The sequence below is a fragment of the Perna viridis genome, chromosome 6 (genome assembly GCF_037379345.1).
Source record: "Perna viridis isolate PV_CMFRI_1.1 ecotype Kerala chromosome 6, ASM3737934v1, whole genome shotgun sequence".
NCBI lineage: Eukaryota > Metazoa > Mollusca > Bivalvia > Mytilida > Mytilidae > Perna > Perna viridis.
Genome location: NC_142450.1, coordinates 14,686,156 through 14,710,584, shown reverse-complemented (window position 1 = coordinate 14,710,584; position 24,429 = coordinate 14,686,156). Strand labels below are relative to the sequence as shown.

The 24,429-nt window shown below is 32.2% G+C and overlaps 2 protein-coding genes and 1 long non-coding RNA gene across 13 annotated transcripts; all 3 read left to right on the top strand.

Moving 5' to 3' along the window:
- The first annotated feature begins 1,092 nt into the window (after positions 1–1,092).
- LOC148613781 (uncharacterized) lies at positions 1,093–9,314 on the top strand. 10 transcript variants are annotated; one of them, XR_015923448.1, is made up of 7 exons: positions 1,093–1,750; positions 2,013–2,115; positions 2,831–2,894; positions 3,262–3,440; positions 4,663–4,775; positions 5,184–5,947; positions 7,390–9,314. It is a non-coding gene; the product is annotated as an uncharacterized LOC148613781 (long non-coding RNA). The 10 variants fall into 10 exon arrangements; XR_015923447.1 differs by having other exon boundaries at positions 1,093–1,758; XR_015923446.1 differs by having other exon boundaries at positions 1,093–2,115.
- A 3,363-nt stretch (positions 9,315–12,677) lies between these two features.
- On the top strand, positions 12,678–17,447 carry LOC148613780 (uncharacterized). The gene is made up of 4 exons (XM_088587365.1): positions 12,678–13,073; positions 14,785–14,857; positions 15,728–15,811; positions 16,806–17,447. Exons 1-4 carry the CDS (start codon positions 12,852–12,854, stop codon positions 17,243–17,245), a joined length of 819 nt encoding a protein of 272 aa, XP_088443491.1. The 5' UTR covers positions 12,678–12,851; the 3' UTR covers positions 17,246–17,447.
- Positions 17,448–19,922: 2,475 nt separating this feature from the next.
- Positions 19,923–24,299, top strand: LOC148613779 (uncharacterized). 2 transcript variants are annotated; one of them, XM_088587363.1, is made up of 3 exons: positions 19,923–20,040; positions 20,936–21,019; positions 21,376–24,299. In XM_088587363.1, the coding sequence occupies exons 1-3, from the start codon at positions 19,938–19,940 to the stop codon at positions 21,651–21,653; spliced, it is 465 nt and encodes a 154-aa protein (XP_088443489.1). In that variant the 5' UTR covers positions 19,923–19,937; the 3' UTR covers positions 21,654–24,299. The 2 variants fall into 2 exon arrangements, with proteins under 2 accessions (XP_088443489.1, XP_088443490.1); XM_088587364.1 differs by lacking the exon at positions 19,923–20,040 and adding an exon at positions 20,071–20,160.
- Positions 24,300–24,429: the final 130 nt, after the last annotated feature.

The window sequence follows — 24,429 nt, the reverse complement described above, 5'->3', positions numbered from 1 at the left end:
AGAGCAACTGGGATGTGTGCCCCAGGTGGTGGAATGGGGTACCCCTGGCGTGTTACATGCTAGGGTTGTCAGGCTATAATACGGAAAACCTGACCGCAAACCATAGTGGTGCACCGTGTTGGGAAAGATGCCACGTTCCTCGCACGTTAAAGAACCTTGCTGTGGTATTCGATAGGAGTAGGAACCTTTGCGCTCCGCCACAGGAGGCTAAATTGCCCGACGTTACCTATCCCCCCTTTTTCCAGTGGCAATCAAAATTTGTCGACCCTATTATCCTTGTGACCCATCCTTTTTTTTCATTTCATGTTCATATTATCATCCATTTCATGTTCATCGTCTGAATATAGCTTAAGTATTGCTGCTCGGACGTTAAACCCCAACAAACAAACAAACAAAATAAAACACAGTCAACTTACATGGGATGGCAATCAAACAAAATTAAAAATGTCACTTATATATGAAATATACAACTGTTGTGCCGACATGACCTTCAAAATAAAGGTAGTGTATTGCACTTCTTTAATAGTAAAGCTACACAGGAATGAAAAAAGACAGCAGAGAGAAAATCACATGCTGCTTTTGATATATGCTTGCCTTGTTTAGTTTCCTTTTGTTGACGGGTTATTTTTTCTGTTGTCTTTATAACCCATTTGACATCAGATGTTTAAGCACATTTTACCCCAAAATACGATGATATTTATTTATTTATTTATTTATTTAAATTCCTTATCCTCATTCAAACAGTAAGGGTACCAAATATAGATAATGATCTTTGAATTTTGCATAAAAGGAATACCCCAATACCTTTATAAAGGTACGCACTTATCTGTATTAGATACATGTAGCTTATAACGAGCCTTTGTCTTTTTGTGTACAGTAATCATATGTATCATTTTCATCAATGTTCATATTTTTAAACACTAACAAAGATTTGCATATGTTATTCTGCTCTTGTTATATTGATACACTGATTATGTTATCTCTGCATCTCGTATGCAATAAAATATTTGTAAAGGTAACCACATTGCTGCGTTGATGCTTTAGATACCATTTCGAATGTACTTGACCTAGAATAACGTTATTGCTTATTGTTTATTTGCTTTAAAGAAAATATGATCATTTTCTGACTTCAAAACAAAATACAGTCGAACTTCACTAGGTAGAACTCGGATTGCTCGAACACCGGGGATTACTCGAACACAGTTCAAAGTACCGAAATGTTCAATCAATATCAATAAACTTGGATTTCTCGAACATTCGGATGAATAGTCGGTCTGTTCGGTAATAAATCTTAGAGAATCTCAAACTTGTCAGCCATTTTGTCAGCTTGGGAAATAAAAGGCGTAAAACACTGAAACCCTGTCATTAATCAGTGTCATTTTAGTTAATTACAGGATATATTTAAGTCATCACTAATTAACTATAGGTAGTTGTGATCCTAACATAGTACTGATTGTAGCATCAAAGAAAATCAGATGAAAATAAATTATTGACCAAGGAATTCAAACTCTGAACGTGATTGAAAGCGAACATAGCATTTTTAATGACCACAAATCAACATAATTTTCCGAAAGCGAATGAAAAACATCCATAAACTAACAAAACCTTGTAGGAAGTAAACAATTTCTAACGTTACAGTCGAACTCGGATCGGCATCGAAAAATATCCGGAAATATACGAACTTCAATTTCTCGAACTCCTGATGACTCGAACACATTTTCAATGGTTCCATGCAGTTCGAGCTACCGAGGTATGATTGTAAGTATCAGTACATATGAAAGATGGAACCAGATTCAGTGAAAATATATGAACAAAATGGACTAAGACAAAGCAAAACACTGCAGATAACGTATATCAATAACACGTGATTAATGAATGTTATGAAAAATAAAATGCAAATTTCGTCGATTCAATGATGCCATGACAAAATATAAAATGGATTGGATAAGTTGTATTGTTTGTCTTTATTTTGAATTCAACATATTTAATGATATTTCTACTTATGTTTATAGACAGAGAGATAGACGGAACTAACTGTGGATATATATACATGTTAACAGTTGAAAAAAGTGGTTGTTGTTGCAGGGATGAAATTATTTTGCAACAAAAGAAATTGTAAGTGTTTGTTTGCAAATTATTGGAATAGGAAGAAATGTTTTTAACATTACCTGTTCCTTAATGTAAAATGCTGTAACATCTTGATACTTTATATAACGTCTTTTGAAGGGCCTGTCTATGAGAAACAATGCAAGTTTAAGCTTTATTTTATTGCAATTCACATAAATTTGTCATTTTTTACAATTATTCATGATATCAGTTATCTACCTTTCATAAAGTCTTGTTCATATAATACACATAACTCAACTTATTTTAAATTGCAATATAAGATACAATGTACACATATTCGTACTGAATATTCAATACAAACATTTTACTGTTTGTGTGTTAATATTTTATGTAGATTTTCAAACTCCAATTTCATCATTATAGAAGGGGGTGGTAACCAAAGCTAAGTTTTAATTATCTGTCCATCCTATATGAAAGTTTGTGGATTATGCAAAACACCATTACAATAAATGCCAATTACAGTGTGACCAAGAAAAGGAAGATAATTTTCCAAATAATTTGCCAAAAAAAAACAAAAAAACAAAAAAACAAAACAAAAAAAAACAAAAAAAACCAAATAATAATAATAAAAAACAATTATTAGAAACAAATAAGGAGTTTATTCTGGATGTTGTCTTCCCCCTAAAATGTGAACTAAGATGCTATTTTATAATACAAACCAATACCGTGTTCTTGTAATACACATATTTGTACTTTCTGTTAGAAAGAACAGTTAGACCTACCTGCCGCATATGAATACAACGTTAACCTTTTCATCTCATTTAATGGTATGTATGGTAATTTCTATTTTATATTTTGACATTAGCATGGGGCGGATCTATACAATTTGAAAATGTTGGAAGCAAGCTTTGGTTCCTCAGAAAAAGGGATGATGTTAGGACATGATTTAATTTGTATAGTAAAAAAAGGAGGGGTACTTACCTCTTGCACATCCCCAGGTCCGCCACTGAATTAATTAACTCTATTAAATGATTTGGATTGATACATATTTAGATGCATATTGAAAACAAAATCTTATTTGGATGCTTGTTAAGATTTACTTTGTTGTAGTAACCTAACTATAAGGAAAGGGTTGTATTTTATTAATTAAGCAGGATCGTAAGAATGAAACGTTCATATTCTGTGATTTTACAGAAATTATTAAAAGATTTTGGATGGAATTGCCAAAAGGTGATGATGCTAATGCAGTATTAATGTACAGATTTATCTTTGGTGAATATTTTGGAGTTCTCCAAGATAAAAATATCGCTGAGGAACTTCACTATGCCTGCACATATGCAGGAGACTGTAATTGCCGTTCATGTGGGGAGAAGGCAAGCATAAATGCTGCTGTTAATGATTTTTTTTTATTGAGATTTTGTAGAGACATCATCAAAAGAGTATTCATCAGAAAACAGTCAGCTGATTGACGTCATAGTGTTTTAATCTGGTGATAATACCCTATCTGATTCTGATACAAAGTTACTTTTAAAACATTCTGATAATGATTTTGAAAGTCAGAGTACACCATTGACCATGAAGGTGAATCAGTCAGTGCAAGTTTCATTGATTCAGATGAAACACAACCTCCAATTCGTTTTCAAACCAGTTTCTATGACTCAATGATTCTTACACAGAAAAAAAAAAGATATTTAGGGTAATAAAAAAATTGCGTTTGTTGGTATGCATGCTGTCAAAAACAGTTACTTCTTCCATTTGAAATCTCATACAGTTATTATGATAATATTATACATATGGTATAGATTGTTCAGCAAACAATTCAGAAATTATCTAAACATGAAATTGTTATAATAACGTTTGTCCTAACAGTTCAGGGTTTTAAGGACTTTTTACATCTTCAGTGGTATGAAGATGCACGTTGTAGAGATGTTTTGTTACTACATGAATACTGTAGCACTTGCATGTAAAATTGTTTTTAATGAGAATTGTAAATATTTGGATGTGTACATGAACATTGAATATACACATTGATAAATATGTGATTATCTAATATGTATTGATAAAGTCTTGTTTTATCAATACATTAATAAGCATGATAAAGCGAAAGAATTGTAGTTTTGTTCACTAGTTATAACTTACTGATGTCAAAGTAGCTATGCTTTAAATTTACATCACTTCATTTCATGAAAATGATAGATTATGTAAGAAATAAGATTGATGACTCTGAATTTGGACCAACAAAATAGGTCTAAAGGTAGCTACTTGGACTGTGTGGTTGTAGTGTTGTGCAATTAATGATTTGCTTCTTTATTACATACATTTATTATAAAAAAAATATCAGCTTGGTCGCTGTGCTTTAAAATTGCCTTTATTTACATACTGTTTACTAATATTAACTCTTTATGTCTGTGTTGCTTTTTAACACAGAAGTGCTTATACTTTGTTGTTTGTGATGTAAATGTTATATGCTTTAAATGCTTTTTATGCATCTATGATTCTTTCATATTTTCCTGTTGTTGTGGTATAATTATATTTGACGTTACTTGCTTTGAAAATTTTATGTACCAAAACATTTAATCATATTAACAATTTCAGCTTGTCATCTGGAATACCAACAAAAATGAAAAAGAACATAGCAAATTAGAAAAATACGATATGACTATTGAAGAGTTGAAGGAAGATTAGGAAGAAGGAACATTAAAATTACTGTTAGTATGAGTTTATTAATTAATTTATAATTGATTAGTGTGTTTGCTGTAAATCAGAATAGAAAATTTACTTATTTGGCTGTATGTAGGGTACATATTTGAATATTTGTTTATATTTGTTATTTGATGTAAACATATTTTTATGGCAAAATTATAGAACAAAAATAGAAATTATTGCAAAAAGATAAGTAAATGCAATCACACACCAACAAACACACACACATATATATATGCATGTGTTAAATCTTATCATGACGGAAAAATGTTAAGTCAGATGTAACTTGTTTGTAATTTGTGTGAGGAGTTAAATACAGACTATAAAACCATTGCTGAATTCTATATTAATAGGCACAATAATTGATAAAAGTTCATTTACATTTACATTTACTATTTGTTGTGTATTTTCAGAGCCTGAATTTGAAATGGACTATAATTTGCTGAACTGTATTTTTAAGTTGAATTTTAAACTGGAGTTATGCCTCTTCGACAATATTTCAAAGTTGACATTTCTGAATTCACTGCTGTGGACCTATATTTAGACATTAGATTTTCTATTAATTTATACTGTTCAAAGGTTACCTGTGCAGGAGAAGTTGTAGGTGATGGTCAGGTAAATTGAATTAAACAGAGAAAGAGGATTTCCGAGTAGATTGATTTTTTTGTATTCCCCGCTAAAAAATGCCTATTTTGTTTTTTAGTTTAAAAGACTTATTCATAAGTACCTACTGACATGAATTCAAATGTACATTGTACCTACTGACATGAATTGGAATGTGTTCTTTATAATTCGTTCTTCAGTATACAAAGGACCAAACATTTTATAAATGCCTTTCAGTCAAGAAGAGAGTCGTATTTATATATGCCCGATATTCAGTAACAATATATCACATGTAGGTTCTTTCATGCATGTACAATTGGACACTTTTACTGTTTTTGCCTTCACTGGATTACAATGAGTTAATGAGGGAACATCGGAGACAGTTTTATATTTAACTGTAGTGATAGAAGAGGACCTGCAAATCATTGCATCATTTTTCATGTCATACAAGCAAGTATATTTGCACATTCATCATTGAACATGTAAGTTGTGACAGGGACACACTGTCTGTGTATAAAAGATTAATTAATTGAAGGGAAAATGGAACGATTAAAGGCATATTACTAATTATTAGGTAAGTTACATTTAGTTTTATTGTAAAAATACAATTATTTTATTGTACCAATACATTTGTAATAAATGGTCATGACACATACCCAAATAGACAATGGTTGAAACAAGCATTCTCAACATGCTCAATATGTGTATAAGTTTAAAAATAATGAAATAAATGAAATGAAAAAAGGGGTAAAATATGTACATGAAAGGTTTAGAACGCTAATTTTTCATTCAATTTTGAAAATTTTTCCAATTCAAATCTGTTGAAAGACGAATTAACAAATTTTATATAGAGTTTAGCATTTACAGGTTATTGGGGCCCAAAGTGGGGCCACGGCACAGAAATCTCTTGTTTTTTTTTTAATTCTTTTTTTTATATTTTTTTTTGTCAGATGTTGTGACTAACATGTATTTATTACATTTAGATTCCTTATGAAAATTCCTGCCTAAATTTTTCAGTCAATATACAGATACCTCTCATGGTTTTGGGTTATAGGGATTTTAGGAAATTGTTTTCATCACCCTTATTTAGCTTCTTTCAACTTAAATTGAACTTCAAATTTTGCGCAGTATTGCCCCAAAACCAGTTGAGCTGTAAGTCGCTTTGTTTAAATACTAAGATTGTGTCTACACTTGCCCAAAGTGAGGAGAGTTTAACATGGTGTAGTTGTATTATGCTCTGTTCTGCAAAACTCTTTATTTAACTGTAAATTAGGGGGTAACATCATTAGGTTTCAAACCACTTGGGCCTCCACACACACGTGGATACATGTATATGTGGTTGCTACTAACAAAACTTAATTCGCACAATCTGTTTACGGTTCGACCTCTATAGGCGTGCTTGGTAGCAATGGAGTATTTTTATTTTGTATATATTGTTTTGATTAATTTTGAGCAGATCCAGGGGTTTGCAAAAGGAAAAAGACCATTACTCAAATTTTTCCGCAAGAAAAATGTGGATAAAAATAATCAGTGCATGTACATATGTATATTCACTGAAATGCTAAATAACAGATATGCTTGATTATTTATTTGAATTCTAAATATTTTTAGTGTCTTAACATACAAAATGTAGCAATTTTTTCAAAGTTAGAATTTTATAAGAGGGATGGACCACATGGGGTCTACATGAATCAGCGTACAAGTACATGTATGTCAATAAATGCTTATATACATGTATACGAATCCAGTCTCTACAATATAGAATGCACATGCTTGTGATATATGATGTATAAATATATGTACATGTGCATGTATTTTTAATCTAACAACTAAATGCTAAGTACATGTAATAAGGTACATGTATTAAACTATCCAATGTAGCTGTGTATGTTTTAAATATGGGTTTTATAGTACTCCTTTTAAATTGATTGATACTAAGTACAAAATGTGCATGTAGAGTGAATTTATTTTATAAAAAGAATATACATGTAAAACCCTTTATTCTTTCTGTTTCAGGTAAAGAAGCTTAAATACATTTACCCAAGTGATTCATTGTTGTGTGATTAGCAAGAGACTCATACAGACCCTACCATGGGTCATGACTGATGCACTACAAGTATTGTAGAAGATGATGAAATACATAACATTGTTACCACACACCTCTGACCTGGTTAACATCAATTGGGCAATCATTCAAGATTTCTTACTAACTTTAATGTGTACATTTATAATGGCTACATGCATCTGGTATTTAGGATAAATTGTTGCTGTCTTATAGACGTTTTACAATAATTATTTGTATATGTCGAAAGATAAAAGAATAGTAATACATTTACAGCCGGAGCACAATTTGTTACATGCACATTAGAAACAGCCACATTGGACACAAAATTTTACCTAAAGGTCAAAGGTTATGGTCCGTCGTCACAAATCCTGGTATTCAACACATCATCTTGAGGTTGTATCACAAACACAGGAGGTAGAAAACTGCTGTTTCCTCATTTTCACGATTCCACAAAATCTTGGCTACTTTAAAATGTCCTTTTATTGTCATATTTGAAATGTCCAGCATGAAGTGCAGTCTAGTTTATATAAAGCTGCATCTTATTGAGTATGAACATGACAGCTTGTTCAAAGTGTTATATTAGGAAATACAGGGCATTGAAATGTGGTACAAATGACAATTTTCTAAATGTAGGCATTTGGCCACAATTCAAGGTCAAATATCTTTTTCAAAGCCATTATTAGAACCTATATATGCGATGTTGAATACACTTAGCTGAAAAAAAAACCAATAAAAAGGGCAATTGTAAGCTTAATACCTAACTTTAGATCTTCTTTTGCATATTTCAATTATGAAAAGTTGCCATTTTTTAAGGAAATTTCCTTTTTCTCCGCCATCTTTAATTTTTCGAAAAAAAATATTTTGCAATTAGAAGTTTCTCATTGGGCCCTACCAGATGCCCTAAAGGTTATATGTAGTTGCCAATATCACTTTCGGACGGTTTTGCATGGTTTTCTCATGGACAGCCTCCTAACAGAATTGCGACTAAACTTTATATTTGTCTCGTTATATATTTCGTTGTGCAATGATTTAAAGGGTTAGTTATTTCGATTGACATCCTATAATGACATATGCATATTTGTAATTTTTTAAGACAAAGCAATATTTAAAAACAATGTATATGGTATATGCTAACTACTCATTCATATATGTGCCACAAAAAGGAGCAAGAACATGAATGAAGAAGTTCAAAAGTTGACATAGTATACATGCAATTTAAATATTTTACATTTCCGATTTCATAGATATACTTCATTGATTGAAAGAATAAGGTGATACTGATATAAAATAAAGTACATTTCCCTTGACATTTTAAGTACCGTTTTGTGTAAGAATCGGGCAAGGAGTGGCACATCATTTTTCTCAATTTAGTCTTATTCAAATACAATTAGAAAACAACTGAAAAGCTATTTAAATTTATCCTGAATCTTTGGTGACGTATATATTTTTGACTACTTATATAAGGAAAAAGTTCTGGAAAATTTTCTCGCATTTTTCCATTGTGCATCTCAACTAAATTTGACCTATCAATATCTTAAAAAGGCAAACTTTGACAGTAATTTTTTGATGTTATGAGATATACATACTTGGATAAACAATAAAATCTCTGTTTAAAATTGTCTTCATGTGTCACACCTTATACACATTTTCCCAGATTCTTAGATAGATAAGTACTTACATTAATTCATATTATGAATTTTGTTAACAATTTTATCATTAAAGATCAGTTAATTACAGGTATAAGTTCCTCGTAACAAACTTACGTAGTAGTGATCAAAACTTAGCTATTAAAACCGCACGGTATTACAGTATTGAACAAGTGCAACAATATATAAACTGTGTAATTAGAATTAAACAGGAGATGATTATCACTTCATATTGTTACGTTTACGCTCACCCTACCTGTACATATGGTCCATGCTGCCAGTTTTGAATGGCGTCCAAGTTGCTCATATGCTTTTGTGGTTTGTATGAATTATTTTAGTTCCTTTATGTTCTTTTTTTGTTGTTGTGTATGTTTGTTTTGCATGTCTGGTCTTTGTTCCTATATTACATTCTTTTGATAACCGCTAGAACCTTGTTTCCCTTAGTTACTCTTTCAAAATAAAGAACTATTTGTCTTAAATGTATTAAGCCATTTTATTATAGAAACCAATCAGCATATACATTGATTTTTGTTGTTGTCAGTACGTAATGTTAAGGCATTAAACTTTGGTAAATATTGGTACCATGTAGAGAAAGTTAGAAGTTAATACATAATAAAGTTATAAGTAAAAATAAGATCTATTCTACTCACATAATCATTTTGAAAAATTTAAACAAACGATAGTTGTTACCAAAATATGGGGATGAAAAAACAAATGAAATAACTAAAATTACACACATACAGAAACAAAAGTATCTGATTACCTGGTTACATGCTTAGACCGGATGCACGGTAGGTTAAGTGCCATTTTCGTTTGCAGATACCTCCGCCGAGTAGCTAAATAGTTCTGTTTCTGTATTCTTTTTTAATTAGTACTGAGTTAGGACCACACTCTACATACTCATGTGATGATGCCTATAGTATTGCTTACTCTGCATGTCTTCTATGCATATGAGTGCTAATTACGTGACAAAATTTAATAAGGGTTTGAGACGTCTTCCACATCTGAAATCAATAATTAACCTTGACCTGGGTTTCCGAGAAAATTCGATCCCTAAATTTTCTGAGTAGAATCTTGCATTCTACCGTTAAAATCAAAAGGTTTTCGTACAGTTGTTGGATTTTAGATGGCAAATCAGATGGTTTTGGTAAGAAACACATGGATTATTTCATATGTCATTGTAATATTTTCTAGAGGATATGTAACTTCCTTAAAGAACATCTCATTTGATAATTTGTGTTTGATTTGTACCTTGTAAACAGCCATACAAATATCTCAACATCGTGGTATTTTTTAATATTCAGGCGCAGATCAAACCAGGATTTATCATATATGTTAAAACTTGCTGTGTAAAATATTCTGTGCATGTGTGTTATTGTGTGTGCGCGCGTGCGTGTGTGACACTGCGGACAGAATATGGTGTACAGAGGAGTTGTGACCTATACCAGGGACAGAACCCTCTGGAAAATCGAACTAAACCACACTATCAGGTAAAAAAATAAGATATGAAATAATACTAAATAAATAAATAAATAACTAAAAAGAAAAGAAAACGATTTATTCTTAGCTTATTCTTTATTACTAGACTAAGTAAGAACATTAGTCATGATGCCTATTCTACTGCTATACTTTTAGCTATACAATGTACCTCCCATTAGCATATGTTCATCTCCTGCCTGCATTTAAGACAAAAGGGTCTATTTATACAAATTGACATAACATCGAAGTTTTAGTTTCTAGTCATGAATAAAATACATGCCTTTGACGATCAATTTGACATATTTAGACTGAATTTACTTTACAAAAGAGCATCTGCAAATGCACGTATCAGTCATGGAAACATTTTGAATTCCTAAGACATAATATCCAAACCTCGAATTACGTAGAATCTCTCATGCACCGGGACATTTTTATTAACCCGTGCAATCGGCATATGTGCTGGTAGTTCCATAAAATGTCTAGTCCAGTAGAAGCCACGGTATGACTGAATGATTTATCTGGAGGGTTTGGGCACGGAAGTATGATATGAAAGCGAAAAAAGCTGATTTGGGAGACTATTTATCTCGAATAATAGTTATGCTTGTAAAAGAGCGAAATAATCAAATATAAATGCCAATGACATTTTTCCTTTTTTTCCCTACCGGTGCACCTGGTCCAAGCTCCCAGTTCTTAGTGGAGTCCGAGTTGCTCATTTGCATTTGTTACTTTGTATGTATGATTTTAGTTACTTTATGTTCTTTGTTGTGTATGTCTGTTTTCCATGTCTGGTCTTTGTCCCTGGATTGCATTCTTTTGATTACCGCTATAACCTTGGTTCCCTTGATTACCCTTAAATAAAAAGATATACATTAATGTGCATACAAGAAATCGCTACAATTAAAATAGAAAGAAAAAACAAAATATGGCAATGATTTCTTGTAAAATATCTTTTACTAAAAAAGAAAAGAAAACAAAACAAAACAAAACAACCTGATGTTGCCGCTATGTTATCCAGTGTCCGAGACAGTCTGTTTTTATAAAATTCAACAGCGGATTGCCCCATGTATATTCGGTTTACATTTGAGGTTTGACCGCCACTAAATACTCCGTTTTCTGTTGCAGCAGAAACGGAAAAGGATCCTTCGGATTTGTGTCTTTTAAATCCATGAAAATGTGGGCACCTTAGTATTTCCAATGTCCTTGTTGATACCTTTATTGAAAAAAAATAAATAAGCATACAAATCACTATTAACAATATTTCATCCACACTGAAGGTTAAATATGTCTTTCACCCCTGTCATCAGGCAAGATATCTTTCTACCATTCTTTGTTAAGCATCCTAAGCATCTAGAACAATCTATCAAGAAGTGTCGTATTTTCTTCCCGTTAACACAATTTATTACTATTTGTTTTTAGTCTAATGTCAATTCCAGTCATCTACTCCCATTGCTATTGTAACGGAAGAGCATGATTTTCCTTCTCCTGAGGATCGAATTGTAGTTACCTCAGTGCCAGCCTAATACCGAACGGATGCATTTCATTAACAAAAATTAAGGTAACATAATGGTAGCAGCAAGTTGAAGTTAGAAAATAACTTGCAGCATGCTCCCTGAACAATGGATAAATGGCATAGGATTTGAAACAATAGTTTCATAAATAAATGTTTTTGTCTGTTCCAGTCCGTTTTGAACCCAGATAAAAAATGTTTGTAAAAAATCGTTGTTTTCAATGAACCGATTGATTTTGATATGTGACTATATATTAAACGTACATTGTAAGCGATTTCCGTGGCTGTCCGAAACTTCCTGTTTCGTGGAATTCCCATAGAGTGAATATATGTCTAGCGCGTACATGATTAGCGATTATATCATATTTTTTTTAATCTTTTCCTTTGTCACTAGATTTGTAATATTTATTCTTAACTGTAGGTTACTTTAATACATATTTTGTGTAGCAAGCTCCCGAGCCCTGTGAAAGGTCTGTGAAACTGCTTGAAAGAAAGTATTTTGCATTTCCTTTGTAAAGCAATCAATAAACTTTCGATTTATATTAATGCTACCTAATAGTCCAATACACATTATTGAACATGCGATCGTTACGTATTTATACACTTAGAAGGAATTTAAAATATGTTTCAGGTGTACTTATTTGTTTCATTAGATATGCTTATTTGTTGTGTCCAGTATTAGCCGTTACTGGAATGAAACGATAGAAATTAGACCAATGCAAAAAACTTAAATGAGAGCTGACCATTAAAGGCAAAACAGTGAATTCATTTTAACGAAAATATGCCTTTACAAAAAATTAAACGTGCTTTGCTTGAAGGGAACGGAGTTGTTATTACGGTTGTGTTTACCTTAAATTTCATTATTTTGTTAATAGTTTTAACAATACTTTGGAATATGCCAGAGAACAAAATGGAAATCAAAAACTGTGGCTATATGTGTTTGCAATTTAAAACCATGCATTGTGGGTGCAGGGATGAGATTCTGCTGAAATATAATGAAATGGTAAGTTAATTGGACGCTGATCAAAAAGAACAAAACATATTTATATTCCCCATTGCTATATTTAAAACCTTGTAACATGATCTCGATAAACTTGACACTTTCACGTTCTTTAAATATTTTAAATTTTGTACACTTCAGTTCAGGAGTTAATTGTTCCCTTCGATATACAGAACTTTTAAATTGCTGACAGTCGCGTTTTGTTTATAGATTCTTTAAAATATGCATGACACAAAGACATATTGTCTCAACTGGAGTCAAGATAAACATATGCAACCAAGTGATTTAATTGAATTGGCATGAAAAAAGCCCAATGATTATGATAATTTTATTTGACGCATATCCCCGATTACGGACGCGGCACAATGGCTTTGACTAGCACGAATAGTGACTATATAAAATCAGAGATTAAAGTTTTTAAAGTCACTAATTGTCAAACAATTTTTGTCAATAATTGTGGCTTCCTTTCTCCGATATTGCACGAATATAATACCGGTATGCTTTAAAATCGGGTAACTTCCAATAAGGTACCTTTGATATCATTACTCTTTTGTAACCACGATAACGATAGGTTTTTTAATCATAACAACTGATTACCAGGTAGTGTGTGGGAATGTTTCCGTTCCGCAAGTTTCTCTTAAATTTTAAGCGATCTTTGGATCGCTTCAGATATTAACCAGGATAGCAGATTTGGAACCAGATGAAACAACTGGCAATGAATATATATATGTGAGGGTCTGAACAATTCCCAACGATGTTAGAACTGTCAAATTAACAAGGCAAATGTTTGGTCGTTCCCTCCACGGAACTTGAACTTGTACTGCTGAGACATCTATGGCAACACCGCCTGCACAAAATCCAGCGCCATAGACCAATCGGCTAGCTAGGCTTTATAAAAATATAACTTTCGCTGGCCGGGACATTCCTCCTCGTAGGATAAATCTAGGGTTGTAACTTGGTACACGATACATGAGCCTACGGGACAGCTCATCTAGGTGTTGTTATATAGGACAGAGGATCAAACTAACGATGCATGCCACAACAAATCATTATATATATACGTCTCAGAATGTGACGACTCTATTCGCTTCACTGCTCCATCAATCGGATCAAATTGATATGGGGAAATTACGTTCAATTTGATCCGATGGAGCAGTGTAGCATACACAGGCAAAATATTTCACATGATTTTCACCTGAATTGCGCAATTTAACCTTTGACAGAGTTCACCTTCGCACCTTCACATGAACATTACGTGGATTCTTCACATGAAATTCGTGTTTAGTAAATTTAATGTGAAAACCACTTTAATTTCGTGCGAAGCTTAATTAAATGAATTCACGTGAAATATATTTGCCTCTCTGTTTTCTGTTCTATTTTATTCTGAAGTTTTTTTTTTTTTTTTTTTTTTTTTAAAGTTTATGCAAAATTTAAGCAAGATAGCAAATGACAGCCTGAATCCCCCGTTATTAAATCCCTGGATCGGAAACCAAAATTTTTAAGACGCGCCAATCATTATCAGCGTTGATATGTTTTCTTTTTATAATGACGTATATGTACAATTTTAACATTCAATATGAAAAGTAAAGTATTACCCCGGGTGTTATTAACAACATTTTTCGAAATAGTCATGTTTTATGGGATTGGCAATGTCCTGTGAGAAAATAAAGCTGTACAACAACTAGAATTCAGAAATATGATGATTTTATTGCAGATATTTGATCAAGAGTATCCAAGAATTTCTAAACAGTACGCTGATATCTTTATTTCCAGTTTTCATGGAAACGGCAAGTTTTTTCTAGAACTCTTGGCCTATGTTTTAAATATCGGTATTTAAGGATTTTACTAGACAAGCGACACAATATATACTCTGGGAAATATTTACACTGTAATATTAAATAATAATAAATATAATAAAAAAATTAGTAATATTGATCACTCTGATCACAAAGTTATTGAACACATTGACAAATTCCTTTTTTGGGTGTATGTTGCATAAAGTTAGTCATTAACTCAGTTAGCCAATCACTTAAATCCTCAAACATATCTATATTAGAATCGACAAAAGTTTGTTATATTTCAAAAGAATTACGACACTTTGAACACACTTGGATAACATGTACAATTTAGTACTGGAATAGAGTGATAAGTGAAATAGGTACTTTTGTACGATGATGTAACAGGAAATAAAATGTGCATGCGATATTTTTGGTTTTGAGTACATAATATGTTTGTATCTTGAACTTCCAAAGTATTTGGTTGTAATGCAGACAGAGGTGTTACAAACATATACATCATATCGAAAAATGTAATATTTAATCATGTATGATCAGTACTTTTGTAATCAAGGGAACTAAGGTTATAACGGTAACTAAAAGAATGTAATCCAGTGACAAAGACCAGACATACACAACAAAGAAATAAAGAACTAAAATCATACATACAAAGTAACAAAAGCAAATGAGCAACTCGGACTCCACTAAAGACTGGGAGTATGGACCAGGTGCACCGGTAGGGAGCACCTGGTCCACGCTCCCATGCTTCCATGTAATTCGTCAATGTTTTTATACACTCTCCTATGTTTAATATCAGTTGGTCATTACACGGATTCTCTTTAATTTCATAATCTTGGTATATTCATTTTCACATACATGCAGGAAGCAGAATATATAATGGACCCATTAGTGATGTGAAACCTGTGGCAAATTTTATTGGAAAAGAGGAAGAAAATTTAAAGAATGGTAAGAAAAAAAGCTTGCATTCATAGTTACCGCCATTGGTATATGTATGCCCAATGTAAGTGTTATATATATACACTAAAATGTCGATAAAAACTCAATTGAAAGTTGAGTAAAATGTTTAAGTTCAAACAATTCTAGATCTAAAACAATCAAGCAAAACTCTTCAATTTCCAACACTTGGTCAAAACCATTCTGAATAACTATTTTTGAAGTACAATCTAAAATCACCTTCAATCCTTGGTTTCAAAAGCATTGCCTTTGTAAAGATGTTTTAAGGAATCATCACTAATCTATACCTAAATATATTTTTTACCGTTTTGTCTTAGAAGCGTCTAGTATTGGCACTTTTAACAGGACTGCTGTAAATGTTAGAATTCTATAAAGATGAAAGTTAAATGATTATGCTTTTGCAGTTTGTGCGTTTAAACTGCCTCTAACCATGCTTTATTGTATAATCGGTACACACATTTAAAAAAGGTATTCAGAATTTCGTTTCTAAAGGATTCAAATCCAAAAATTCAGAATCACTTATTACCAAAACGTTATTTATTTTGGATTATTTGAATTGCGAATTGTAAACCGATCGACGATAATGACGTCACACACAGTGCAAACGCAATTTATAGAAAATCCCTTAGTTTGCTCAAGGAAAACCAACCATGCAGAAAGCTTCTTAAAAAGAAAATTAAATGAAATACGAAATGAACCTAGGACCAAGGAATAATCATTGAAGTTACCATAGTCTTACAAATTCTATATGACGGCTCCTAAAAAGTTTATAATAGTTAAAATTTCAGACAGGCAATATTTTATCATCTATTTTACGTATCGCAAAGTACTTGCAGTTCTGTGATATATGAACACCTCATTATCCATTTCATTAGGTGGTCATATAATTTGAGAATAACGGAAAATAAAATCTATGTTGCATTATTTTATATGAAATTTTAATAACGTTTTTTTTTAAATCAAAATATCAAACTTTTTATTTTAGATAAAACAAATAAGACTCTAGTTACGATGAAGAAATGGCAAAGATCAAATAACGGTCTGATGATGAACGGAATGGGTTTAAACCATGGACGAATTAGAGTTCCAGTCAGCGGATGGTACCATGTGTACTGTCTTGTAGACTTTAGCTATATGTATCCTGTCATAAATAATCAAGGTCAAAAAATTAAAGAGCAATCCAGAAAAGGTTCGATAGAACATGCCGTCTTCAAGTCAGAAATTTCTAGAGGGGACCAAGAAGAAGAAATTGTATTAACGCAACATCCGTTCGAACGTTCTCAAAATATGATATATTCAAAATACAGCAGTTACGTATCAAAGGATGTCTACTTGAATGCAGGCGATGAGATATATGTTAAAGTTTCAAACATTTCTCTTGCTGTCAACCCACCGAGAAACATTTTTGGAGTGTATATGGTATGAAACGTACAAGCGTTCATAGAAATATACAAATCTAAACTGTATTGTATGCATAATATATTCTCAAAATACTTTTCATTTTTTTTTGTTTTATTTTGTGATGAAATCACAAGTTAAGGAAATATTTAACTTCTGAAGTTGTGTTGATATTCTATTTTGAGGAAACATACAACAAAAATTACTAATAAAAGTTGTTTTTATTAAATGGATTTATATATCATTATCTCATGATATGAACAGTCCACATTGAGACGTAAAAAAATCATTGTTAAAAGCTTTTTTATTCAACACACACACACACACACACACACACACACACGTTTATCAAAATGAATGTACTTAAGAAGCACGAAATTAAAAAATAGAAATAAAAGCTAAAGACACAATAGATTTATTGTGAAAGAACCGAGAACTACATGCAAGTTAGAATGTTTTAAAACCCAGTCTGCCAAAGAAAGTTTTATAACAGAATAACAGAAATGGTTATTGAGTGGTTATGGAGAATATAAGTCACAATATAGATGACCTTAAGTGTCGAAGCTTATTTGACATGACGTAAGAAAATATGCATATATGTATTTCCTGTTACACGCAAACAATTCTATTGTTCCTGAAATATGGAATGATATCTGAATGAGATATTTTGTGCTTCATTGTTTTAAATACAAGTGAAAGAACCAAATTAATCTTGAACAGTTACTGCAAATTTAACTTGTAAGAACAAAGTCTACCAAACGTGTTTTGAAAATTGATAAACAAAAACAGATCTGTTATTTTATTGTCATTTAAAAACCAAAGGACGATCAAGGTGTTTAGAAAACAAGTTCTACGCACATGGAATGTCAGTAAAACAAAATTATAAAGATAAATAACTATCACCCATCAAGTGTCACTTCATACATAATTCCGGAACGCTTGGTTTTTCTTTTCATCTTTTTGTTTATTTATTTATTTTTTTATTTTATTTTATTATTTTCTTTTAAATTAAAAATTGCTATAGCTAGGGCTTATTTTCTTGTGACTTCTTGTTTCCTCAATCTTCAGTTTCATTTGTAATCTTTTTAAATCTGTTGTGTATGTAGATCGTCCCTGTTTTCATGTGTTCACGTTAAAGCTATGTTTTGGAATTTGACGCATTTGGAACATCCCACTACTGATGCCTCGGCATTTTCATTGCCGATAGACCATTTATTTTCAACCACACTTAGTTCAGTAAGGTAGACCTAAATTAAGTGACAAAATTGGATTGATTTTAAACTGTTTCAAATGAAAACGTGATAAGCTTAGGCGAAATTAAATATGATACAAACATATTTCTGATATCAAAAGTGATTGCTTACCATTGGTCTACCTCCTTAATTGTAGTTTAAAATGCAATCCTTTCCTTTTTTTGTGGAAATACTGTCAATTTTTCTGTTGTCTTCGTAATGACCTTAAATTTGTACGCACGTTTGACCCAATAAACCATATATATATTTTTTTTTATTGAAACTTCATATCCTCATATTCTTTTGCTACACTTAGATGGTAAAGGAAAGAAAAATATTGACCAAACCTGACCACTAACGGTGACTTTTCATTCAGAATTGTCAATTCCCTTTTATCTGTGGGAACATCCCTTCTGCACCTGCGTATGGAGTCTTCATATCTAAACTCATACGTTATGCCAGAGCGTGCCGACACTACGCAGACGTTTTGTATCGCACTAAAATTCTAACAAATAGAACAGGGTTATGTTACTACAAGATTGGAATCATCACTATAAAAGTTTTATAGATCGTTATGGCGTATCAATCTGCGCCATGAAAACTGATTTATTCAACGTCTCATCTTTGTCCTTTCCTCTTTTGTCTACCCCGGACTTGACTTTTTATGGGCAACTCGGCGGGTGTTTCTAGAAAAGCAAAGGGCGCTTACCCTACCAGTGCACCTGGTCCATACTCCCAGTTTTTAGTGGAGTCCGAGTTGCTCATTTGCTTTTGTTACTTTGCGTGTATGATTTTAGTTACTTCATATTCAATGTTGTGTTTGTCTGTTTTCCATGTCTGGTCTTTGTCCCTTGATTACGTTCTCTTGATTACCTCTATAACCTTGGTCCCTTTGATTATTCTTTGACAGTAAGAGCTTCAATTATCGACCTTGATCTTTAATTTGAATGGAATACCTTTGTAAAGTTATATCATTTTTTACAGCTATAATGACGTTCCAACGAAGCAGATGTCTCTTTTTAACCAATATTTCTATTTTCAAACACAAATACTTGCATCTGTTCAGCAGCTCGTTTTAGAAAAAAACGCGGTTATGTTATCTCTACATCTCATGCGCAGAGAAAAAGATTTGTGAAAGTAACAACGATGCTGTCTTGATGCTTTAGATACGATTTCTAATGGTTAATGTGTGTACGTTACAAAGTATTTCAAAGGTAAAAATATTTCGTGACATGAAAACAAAACAAAGATCATTTTAGATGCAAGTTTGAACCAGCTAAGGTGGACATATATGGATTTTATGGACGATGTTGGAAATGATTTGATAATATGTAATGCATCGACAAATCAAAGCTTCAGCGCTGCAGACGTTCGTTCCCTTTCTTACTGGCAACTGTAGATAAACATTTTCATATTCTCAAATATAGTTCACAAGACATCGTTTGACAATAGGATAACGTCGAATAATATGTGCATATCCTTTTTTTATGTTTCAGCAATACCAAAAAGAAATCAAAGAAAGAAAGTTTACAATTTCCCTAGAATTTTTGACCGAAACGAATGCTAGTGAATTTACCCCTTCAGAACATGGTAATAAAGTAATTGCTTAGAATTTGTTTGATATTGTATAATTTCAGAAATTCAACCAGGTTTATTCCAAAGTAACAGATATGGTTGTAAAAAAGTTTGAACCAAATTTTCACAGCAAAGGCAAGTATTTTTCTGTTAAACTTGATAACTAGCATTACGTAAGGGGAATATATATATATATATTTAAATATCGGCAGAAAATACCAAAGCGTCAGCAGTTGGGTAAGTTGGGTAAGTCAAATACTTACAAATCTCAACATAATCATTGCTTGAATGTGAAACATGAAACAAAAAAAATATACACACTGTAGCAAGCTCAATGAAGTAGATTACACATAAAATTTGAAGATAGGAAAACAAGACGCGTATATATAAATAAGTACTTTTAGCAGTATAGAAAATGTATTATCAAAAAAGTTTAATTATATGAAATGGATGATGAAATGTTTCTCCTTTTCAATCGGTTATATAAAATAACATGGTATGCGGCAGTTAAAACTTATAAACCGTGTAAACTAGCTCAATTCAGGTTCATCGTGTAACCGTTCATAAATTAGAAACAATCCTTCTGATTCAATTTCTAATGGATTCAAATCCAGATATTAAGAATGTTTTCGTTATCAATACGTTTTGTTTTGTCTGGAATTATTTGAATGTCAGAATGCGATCCTATCGATGTTCATGACGTAACAATACCAACTGAGGTTATAGAAAGTAACCTGATTTGCAAAAAGAGAACCAACCTATTTAATAGCTTGATAGACAGCAAAGTAAGGTTTTCTTATATATTGGATACTGGACAGGCAGGCACAAATTGATTGATATAGAAAAGTAAACAAATAATCAGAAAAAAAACATTACTTCTGTTACAACTAATATATCTATTTTCACACAGGTAACATAATATATAATGGTACTATAAGTGATGTCAAGCCATTGGCTCATTTAATTGGCGAAGAGAAAGAAAATAAAGCTAATGGTAATTTATTAAACTTTGGCTGATCATATTTGTTTCTGTTCCTATTTAAAGGGGTAGGGCTAGAGTACTTTTACAAATCATTGGAACGTTTGTATTCAACATTTTACATCAATCCCATGTAAGCATCAAAATAACTTGGACTGATTTCATTCAGTTTCAAAGTAAAGCCTTATAGGCTTCGCTAAAATTGAATTTGATACAAATGTATCACTGATTTCAAGAGTTATGTCCTCCACTATTAACAGAGTTGAAATCTTTAAATGCAAAATTTGTTCAATTTTTGCATTCCGTTTACGAATGTCTCATTACATCACAGAAATATTTAAGCAAGAATATATCTTTCATTTTCGTTTTAGCTTGCTCAAAAAGGACACTGATTACAATTAAAAAGTGGCATAGATCAAATAATTGTCTATTGCTGAATGGAGTACGTTTAAATCATGGACGAATCAAGGTTCCAGTCAGTGGATGGTTTCATGTATACAGTCTGGTACACTCTAGCTATATGTACCAGGTCTTAAATAAACCAAATCAAAATGCTACATATGTCAGAGGGCAGTCCGAAAAGAGGTCAATAACACAGCCGTCTTCAAGTCAGGAAATAATCAAGGAGTCAAAGAGGAAGAAATCGTAGTAACGCAACACCCGTTCGAACTTTCTCAGAATATGATATATTCTAAATACAGCAGTCTTGTTTCAAGAGATGTATATTTGAATGCTGGCGATGAGATATATGTTAAAGTTTCAAGTATTTCTCTTGCTCTGAATCCAAATATTAATACTAATACTAATACTAATTTATTAATAATTAAGAGATAATGAACCCACACAACTGGAATAAGAAACAAAACCCGTAGCCAAGAAAGTCAACAATGTGCACTTCGAGGGATAAAAAATCAGTGTAGAAAATAAACAAAATGAGTTGTTTACAGCTTTGAATTTTGTGATACAGATGAGTTCAGTAAGCAATCTAACATACTAAAATTTTTACATGAAATAATTTATTTTATGGCAACCGATATTTTAAATAATGATATAATGGCTTACCATTAGAGTAGAAAGTCAAAATCATAGATTCTCCTGCACTTATAAGTGGTATTTGTTCGGTGGTAAAATCTAAATTATACCGGTGATAGTAGAGTGGAGAAATGGTTGAAATCGAAAATAGCAAACAGAAAATTAGTTTCTCTCATGACATCTTTAGAAAACCATGAAAGTCTAACATGTTGGATAACTCAGATATTTATTTATACTAAGCAATCTGAAAACTCAATGCTAATTAAAACCTTATTCTTACGAAACAAAATAAGTTAATCAGGATATCACGATTGGAAAGATTATATGTCCCACAGTTCATAAGCTGTAATGTCTTGGTTTAGAATCAGTTTTCCTACCAGGCTTACGAGTCCAATCTACTCAATGTACCGGCTTTTAGTGGCCTTTGTCCCTTCACTTGTTTTGGCGATAATAGTTCTACCGATGAAAGGCCATGTGCTGGATTTTGGTTATCAGAGATGTGATTGCCGTAAGAAATACTTTTTCATATGATATTTATGTTGCCGGAATATACGGGGGCAACTAATTTGCTAACCCTGTGTGTAATATTGTTTGAGGGTCAGCTGTAGCCTGTCTCGTGATTTTAGGGTTTCCTCGCCATTCATCGAAGACTCATCGGTTGACTTGAGCTGGCATTTTCCATTCCTGTGGGGTCCTCGTCTCTATATGTCCATATATCCATTCTCGCACAATATGATTGGTATTTTGCATGAAGTACTTCTCTAGGAGCTAATCTAAAGTACCATCCCTGTGTATCACAACCTTAACTATTTACCATGTAAATGTTCAACATGTATGATTTATTTCTAAAGAACCGTTGTAATATCAATGAAATGGCTGATAATGCGTTTATTAAGGACACACTAATGTGCCTCAACTTAGATGGCGTTGCAGTTGCTATTTCTGTGAGACAAACTTTTTTACCAATCACTCACAGCTTATACACTAAGTCAGAAGTTAGACAGCTTTTACAAGCAATTCAAGTGGAAGCACTATAAGAATGATGTGAATTGTGTATTCAGTGTTTTTGTTAAACTATTTTTAAATATTTATTCTTAGTGTTATGTGAGATGTAGGTAAGTTGATAATGAAAAGACAATAATAATCCTAGTCTTCTATTAAAATGTGTTTTAAATTAAAGTTATAAAAGATTTGTAAGCTTAATCAGAGCCATCACTCGTTAGAATGAAATCTCCCTATCACGATAAGAATAAAATTATCTAAAGATGCATGAATTCAGACTCTTGCAAGAAATGTACAATGACTAAAACATGTATGAGCTAAAACATTCACATAAATTGTTTTCCTTTTCAAGATGAACGATTTAATCCAACACAATTCCCTTAACTGTGTTAATAAATACGATGCGCTAATTTTATTGGGTGCTAGGCTTTACACGTGATGTAAAACACATCTTCTAACTATTTATATTCGCCATGCCCAAAATACAGTGGACTAATTTCTTTATCACTGTGAATTTTCTGTTTTGTATTAATATTTAAAATATTATAAAATAAATAAGAGAAAAACATATGGAATGTAATTAGAAGAATTGAATGTTTCAATTTTTATTGGCGAGTAAATTAAAAAAAAATGACCGGTCGCTCATTTTAGACATGAAGTGCTACGGGCAACCTTTTATACACCGTTTTAAGATTTAAAAAAAATGAAACATTCAATCTAAAGACCATTTACTGGAGCACAGCTACTTATCATGTACTTCGACACCCCTGCAGAAATCATTACTAAGAACATCCTCTTCATTGTATTCATTCATAGTACGGCGAATACAGCTTTGTTTATTATAGTATTGGGCGTGCCTTTGCAGAATCGTTTATTACCAGGAACAATGATTCCCTGACCAATGTAGTGAATATTTCATAGTCAATCGGGTAATACTAAAGTCTGTGGAGGAGCAAGCTCAACGCAGCTTTAGACTTCCTCTGTTTTACACTAGACTTTGTTTGACAATAGTATAGTCAAATAAAATTAGTCGTTGTCCAAGACATTGCAAAATAACTGAAATTTCTAAGAGGGTTGTCTGCAATGTCTAGAGTGTGTCCAGCGCCAGAGAAAAAAATAGGAGATAATTAATATTTAAAGCACGTTCTGTAACATGAAGTAATGCTTCTTACATGTCTTAATTAAGTGTAAAGCCAATGAACGTTTTTTCATTCCTTTTTACTTCATCCCCTTGATTTAATTTGCCCAGTATTCGTAGCGTACCAGAATGCCAGAAAACAGCTCAGACAATTGTATTCGATAGGACGCGTACATATACTTAAATTTCAGGAGTTCACGGGTTTGATAGTATCGAAACAAGTGTTTCCGTTTATTTTATAAGATTGTAGAAT